Source organism: Lutra lutra, chromosome 13 (genome assembly GCF_902655055.1).
Source record: "Lutra lutra chromosome 13, mLutLut1.2, whole genome shotgun sequence".
In the NCBI taxonomy this organism is placed as follows: Eukaryota; Metazoa; Chordata; class Mammalia; order Carnivora; family Mustelidae; genus Lutra; species Lutra lutra.
Genome location: NC_062290.1, coordinates 94,692,642 through 94,698,641, shown reverse-complemented (window position 1 = coordinate 94,698,641; position 6,000 = coordinate 94,692,642). Strand labels below are relative to the sequence as shown.

General features: G+C 62.2%; 1 protein-coding gene across 4 annotated transcripts; it reads left to right on the top strand.

The window, feature by feature from the left end:
• The first annotated feature begins 261 nt into the window (after positions 1 to 261).
• LCN15 (lipocalin 15) lies at positions 262 to 5,719 on the top strand. 4 transcript variants are annotated; one of them, XM_047698997.1, is made up of 8 exons: positions 262 to 990; positions 1,777 to 1,808; positions 1,934 to 2,073; positions 2,150 to 2,220; positions 2,456 to 2,566; positions 3,433 to 3,534; positions 3,764 to 3,830; positions 5,599 to 5,719. In XM_047698997.1, the coding sequence occupies exons 1-7, from the start codon at positions 930 to 932 to the stop codon at positions 3,796 to 3,798; spliced, it is 552 nt and encodes a 183-aa protein (XP_047554953.1). In that variant the 5' UTR covers positions 262 to 929; the 3' UTR covers positions 3,799 to 3,830; positions 5,599 to 5,719. The 4 variants fall into 4 exon arrangements, with proteins under 4 accessions (XP_047554953.1, XP_047554952.1, XP_047554955.1 ...); XM_047698999.1 differs by lacking the exon at positions 262 to 990 and adding an exon at positions 1,244 to 1,317; XM_047698996.1 differs by lacking the exon at positions 1,777 to 1,808 and having other exon boundaries at positions 262 to 1,317.
• The last annotated feature ends 281 nt before the right edge of the window (positions 5,720 to 6,000 follow it).

Here is a 6,000-nt window from a genome sequence, read left to right as displayed (position 1 = left end):
TCCCAGGGTCCCAGCCCACGTTCTGATGCCTGGGCAGCGAGGACTTGGGGACGGCGACCGGCAGCCCTAGAGCTGTGGCGTGTCTCAGAGCGGCCTCGCCTTGCCCGTCCCTTGACTCACGGACGCGTTTTCCCATGTTTGTTTTCCACCTGGACGTCGTCTTTGGTGAAATGGCTTTTCAAATCTTTGCCTGTTCTTTTTTTTTTTTAAGTTGAATTGCTTGTTTTTCTTATTTGCATCTGTAGAGTTCTTCACAGATTCAGGATTTAAATCCTTTATCAGATGCGTGTTCTGTAAATATGGGACCTGGCGGCGAGCTGGGATCCCCTGAAACCAGAGCGGGCGGCCCTCAGAAGCACCCCGCTCCTCGCCTGCCTCCCTGCTGGGGGTGAGGCTCTCTCTCGGGCCCTGTAGGCCCCTCCACGCCGGAGCCCTTGGCAGCGCTGGCCTTGCCTGGGCCGCCCGCCCCCGATCAGAGGTATCGTGTGCCCCAAGGCCAGCAGGTGGTCCTCCTGTGGAGGACGCTGTCTGCCTGCACAGGAGAGGTCACGTGGGAGGCCTGGCCAGTGAGCCCCCACCAGCCCTGGGTGCCGCTCTGGCGACACTCGTGCCCGCGTGCTTATGCAACCTTTGATAAGACACTTGTGACGCCATAATCCACCCTAAGCGGGGCTCAGCTCCGCCCTCTAGACCAGCCCGCTGGAGACCTGGTGCGTGGCAGTGGGGCCTAGAGTGAGGGGTCACCCAGGCCTCTGATGTCCCCTCCGTCATAGCTGGGCTGACCCATGGTGACTCCACTCTTGTGTGCGGTGTGGGGGCGAGGTATGAACAAGTGAGGACTTTGGGGACCCAGACCCTGAGTAGGCCGTGAGCTAGAGCACCCCCATGTGCCCGGGCCCCAGCCAGTCTAGAGGTGGACGGAGGCCAGGATGAGGTCCCTGCTTGGTCCTCAGCGACTGGCTGGCAGGTGTGGATCGGGAGAGGGGAGAGGTGAGAGGTGAGAGTCCGCCTCTCTGGAGCCCTCCAGGAAATGACCCCTGGGGCTGGTGGGGGACCTTGGGTGATTGTGCAGGACAGTGAACGATGGGGGCTGTATTTCCAGAGCCAAGTGCATCTGCTGCCCCACGGCCCCTCGGCTAAGCCCACTGGTGGGCTGGGCTATGAAGCCTGGCCTCCTGGGGCTGGGATTCCTGTGCTGGGAGCTGGGCGGCAGGCATGGCCTTGAAGTGCGTCCTGCTGGGCCAGGTCCTGCTACTCCTCTGGGTGTCCGTGGCTGGGGCTGAGGTTCTGCTGCAGCCAGATTTTGATGCCAAGAAGGTAACAAAGTCCTCTGTGCTGTGGCACGGGTGGGCATGGGGGCTGAGCCCCATGGGAAATGATGGCACCACGGGATAACAGGGTGGCGCCTACAGTGTACCTGCTCTGGGCCTTGAACCGGCCAACCCTTGGACCTTCTCTCCATTTATTTATTTATTTATTTTTAAAAAAGATTTATCTTTTTTTTTTTTTTAGATTTTATTTATTTGTTAGAGAGAGAGAGAAAGAGAGAGAGAGAGCACGTGGGAGCACAGGCAGACAGAGTGTCAGGCAGAGGCAGAGGGAGAAGCAGGTTCCCTGCCAAGCAAGGAGCCCGATGTGGGACTCGATCCCAGGACCCTGGGATCATGACCTGAGCCGAAGGCAGCTGCTTAACCAACTGAGCCACCCAGGCGTCCCCCTTCTCTCCATTTAATCCTGGAACAACAGTGTGGGGGTAATTACTGACCCATTTCACAGTTGGGGGAACAAAGGTCATGCGACCTGTCCAGGTAGGTGGCAGAACGGGGAGATGGGCACGGAGACCCCCAGCTGCGCGGTTCCAGACAAGCCTGTGTGGCCGTGTGCTTTGTGGCCCTGGTCCCAGGGCAAAGCCGGCCACTGAGCTGCTTTGCAGTTCTCAGGCGTCTGGTACGTGGTCTCCGTGGTCTCCGACTGCAAGGTCTTCCTGGGCAAGAAGGACCACCTGCTGATGCCCACTAGGACCATCGAGGCCATGGCGGGTGGCAACCTCAGTGTCCACATGCAGTTCCCTCGGTGAGTGTGGTGGGGTTGGTGGTGGGGGTGGGGCGGGCCAGCAGCTGAGAGTGAGCCCCGGGCTGTGCCCCCCCAGGGCTGACGGCTGTCACCTGCTGGACGCCGAGTACCTGAGGGCGGGCTCCGAGGGCCACTTCAGAGTTCCAGGTAGGTCCTGCCCCGCCTGCCCTCAGTGACCCCTGACAAAGCGTCTCCATGGGGTGACATGGACGGTCCTTCTACCTGGGGCCATCCCCCAGCCCCTCACCATCTCCTGCCCCACCCCTCCTTCCCTCCACCTTCTGCCCTTTCCTTGAGCCCCAAAGCAGAGGCCGGCATGGGTGGGGGTCCGTGCTTGGGCCCTGGGCCCTCCCCCACGGCTGGCTGGCCCCTCCCTCTGCAGCCCTGGGCTACCTGGACGTGTGCATCGCGGACACAGACTACAGCTCGTTCGCTGTGGTCTACATCTACAAGGAACTGGAGGGAGCCCTCAGCACCATGGTGCAGCTCTACAGTGAGGACCCAGCCACCCGCCCTCCCTCCTTGGCCCCGCTGGCTGCTGCCCACCTGGCCCTCTCCTCCCCACCTGGGGCTGCCCCCCCTGCCCTGTCTCCCCTCGGCCGGGCCCCTCAGGCCCTGCCTCTCCTCCCCCATCACCCCAACCGGGAGCCAAGAAGGGGGGTGGTGGCGGGACCCCGCAGCTCTTTGGAGAGGGGAGGAGTCGGCACAAGGGGCCTCTGGGGGCCCTGGCACCCTCTGGCCCCGCTGCCTGAGAGCTGAAGTGAGGGCTGAGGTTCTGTTTTGCTGTAATTTCTGAGGGCCTTGGCAAAGTGGGCCAGGGGCTCCCCGAGGTGCAGAGGTTGGGGTGAGGGCTAGAGACTGGTTTTGGGGGCCTGAGGGGTGTGGGGCCCAGGGGGACATGGCCCTGGGGAAGACCCAGGCCCTTGTCAGTCTCCCAGACACCCTGTGTGGATTAGGAAAGGAGACCCCTCCGGGCGGCTTCAGTCCCCTGATTCCCCAGCCAGGCAGGCACTTTTGAGCAGTGCACAACCTGCTCAGTCTTAGGTGATGGACCTGTTGTCAACTCTCAAGGAAGAGCGCTGAGGCCGGGAGACCTCCACCCCCTCCCCTCCCCTCACTTCTGTGAGCCCCAGAGACCTCCATCCCCTCCCCTCCCCTCACCTCTGTGAGCCCAGGAGACCTCCCCCCCTCCCCTCACCTCTGTGAGCCCCAGAGACCTCCCCCCTTCCCCCCTCACCTCTGTGAGCTCCAGAGACCTCTGCCCCCTTCCCCTTACCTCTCTGTGAGTCCCAGGAGACCTCCACCCACCCCCCAACCTCTGTGGGACACAGAGCTCACTGGGGCCCTGCTTTGCCTCAGACCGGACCCAGGAAGCAAGTCCCCAAGCTGTGAAGACCTTCCGGGACTTCTACCCCACAGTGGGGCTTGAGGATGACATGATGGTCATGGTGCCCAAGTCAGGTGCGCAGGCCCCTTGCCGACCCCTGGCAGTGAGCCAGACCAGGTGGTGTCTCTCGTAAGGCGGGCCCGCAGCCCCCTCCTTCCGCCCGCACACACTGAGGAGGAGGTTATGGGCAGCTGGGAGGGAGAGGCTTTCAGGGGTTGGGGCTGTTTGGGGGCCCAGGGGGTCGGGCTGCAGGAAGCTGTGGGCAGTCCGGCCAGCTCAGCCTCTTTGTCTTCCTTCCCGCAGATGCGTGCTCCTCTGGGGACAAGGAAGCTCCCTGACACCTGTGGAGACCCACCTCGGCCCTTCGCAGGTCGGATAGAGGCAGGGCGGCCTCTCCGTCCTGTTCTCCAGGGCCTGCGTGGGCAGCCCTGGGCCGCCGCTCTGTCTGCTGCTCTGCACGTGTGGATCCCACTCCCCCAGCCCCCACCCAGCTGCCCGGCCGGCCGCTTCCACGATTCAGGCCTCAGCTTAAATGCTACCTCTTCCAGGAAGCCTCCTCTGATTTCCTAGGGCTGCCTTAACAAATTACCACATATGACACGAGTTTGTTCTCACCACCGTTCTGGAGGCCAGAGCCCAAAGTCAAGGAGTGGGCCCGGCTGGTTCCTTCTGGAGGCTCAGGGCCGAATCTTGGCCTCTCCCAGCTCCTGCTGGTGCTGGCGGGCCTCGGCCTCCCTTGGCTTGTAGCCCCATCCCTGCTTTCTCTGCCTCGACGGGCACACGGCTGTCCTCCCTCTGTGTGTCTGTGTTTAAATGTCCCTCTTCTGACGAGGACATCGGTCACAGGGGCCGGGCCCGCCCTAAGTCCACGACAGCCTCGTCTCCGTCCTTAACTGATCACGTCTGCAAAGACCCTGTCTCCAGGGAAGGTCCTGCTCTGAGGCCCTGGGTGGACGTGAGTCCGGGAGATGCTGTCAGCCCAGTGTGCTGTGTGTCCCGCAGCCTCTGGCTACCTTCCTGGGGTACTAGGCCTTGGAATTGTCTAGGAACCTGGTCTCCCCCGGAGGGCCCCATGAGACGGGAACCTCCACCTTGCATAGCACTGACGTTATAGGGTTATTGGGATATGGAAGTAGGTGGACTCTTGGGGACACCCTCTCCCCAAGTAGATGCTAAGAAACTGTCCAGCCCCTTACCAACTTCACAATGAATAGTTTGGGAACCCACATAAGACAATAAATAACAGAAGTGTCAGAGGCAGCCCTGTGGTCCTTCCTGGCAGGCCTGTGTTTGTGTGGTGGGACTCCTTCCTCATTCTGAAGGGAGCGTCCCACCGTCCCTCCCGGCATCCACCCCCCCGGCATCCATCCCAGCATCTCCCCCAGCATCCATCCTGGCATCCCTCCCAGCATTCCCCCCCCACCATCCCTCCCGGCATCCCCCCATCTTCTCCCCCTGCATCCCCCTGCCATCCCCCCAACATCTCCCTCGGCATCTCCCCCTGCATCTCCCTCAGCACCCCACCCCTCGCATCCCCCCTGCCATCCCCCGCAGCTTCCCCCCGCCATTGACCCTGGCATCCTGCTCTCCCTGGCCTCCTGGCTATTCACCCAGGGGGCGTTGGGCTGTTTTAACTTCTCGTGTGTCTAGAAGATGCTGCCGACCCCTGGTCCCGCCGCACCCCACAGGTTCTTGTCTTCGGTGGGAGGAGAGGGGGAGGGATATGCCAGATCAGCCTCTGGGAGGTTCTACCTTCAGAGAGTAGGAGCCCCAGTGTCCTGCTGTGGGCCTCGCCACAACTTCCAGGGTAAAGCGTCCATGTGGACCCCCCTCTCAGGGGCTGAATCTGGGGGTTTTGTTGTGGTTCAGTGGCCCTTGTGGGGCTTTCTTGCCATGCTGGCCAGCGAGCAAGCAAGGTGCTGGAAAATGTGTTGGGGTCCCCGGGACTGCGGGAAGCCACGGTATGCTGCTGGCCTCTGGGGCCACCGTGGTGGGCTTCCACAGTTGTGGAAGTTTCAATGGTAGAATTAGCTCTGGCCTTGCAGGCGACGCGTGCCGTGGATGGGGGCAGCGAGAGGCTCCGAGGAGTGTTTGTTGAATGGGTGCCTGGAGTGACCGTACCTTTCCTGTCTGTGCAGGGCCAGCTGGAGCAGCAGACCTTGTCGTCCCGAGTTGTCCGGACCCACCGTCCTCCTGGGTCACCCCCTCCTCCCCAACCCTGGGCCTCCCTCTTCCCCTCAATAAACATATTCTGCAGTCTAGAGGCTCCTCTCCTCTTTGCAGGGGCCCTTGGGGAGGGCACGGTGAGCTCTGTCTTGATCCAGGACTCCTAGGGAAACTGAGGCAGGGAAGTGGGCACGCGGGAGACACTGACCACTGGGCACCTCCTGGCTCGAGGGGACAGGAACTCCAGCCCAGCCTGGCACCCACGAGGGGCTGTCCCCGTAGGCGGTGTCTGACGCCACTGTCCTGTCCTCATGGGCTCACGGCACCTTCAGGGAGCCAGGGTGCCCGTGAAGACCGCCTCGCTGTGGGGGCTC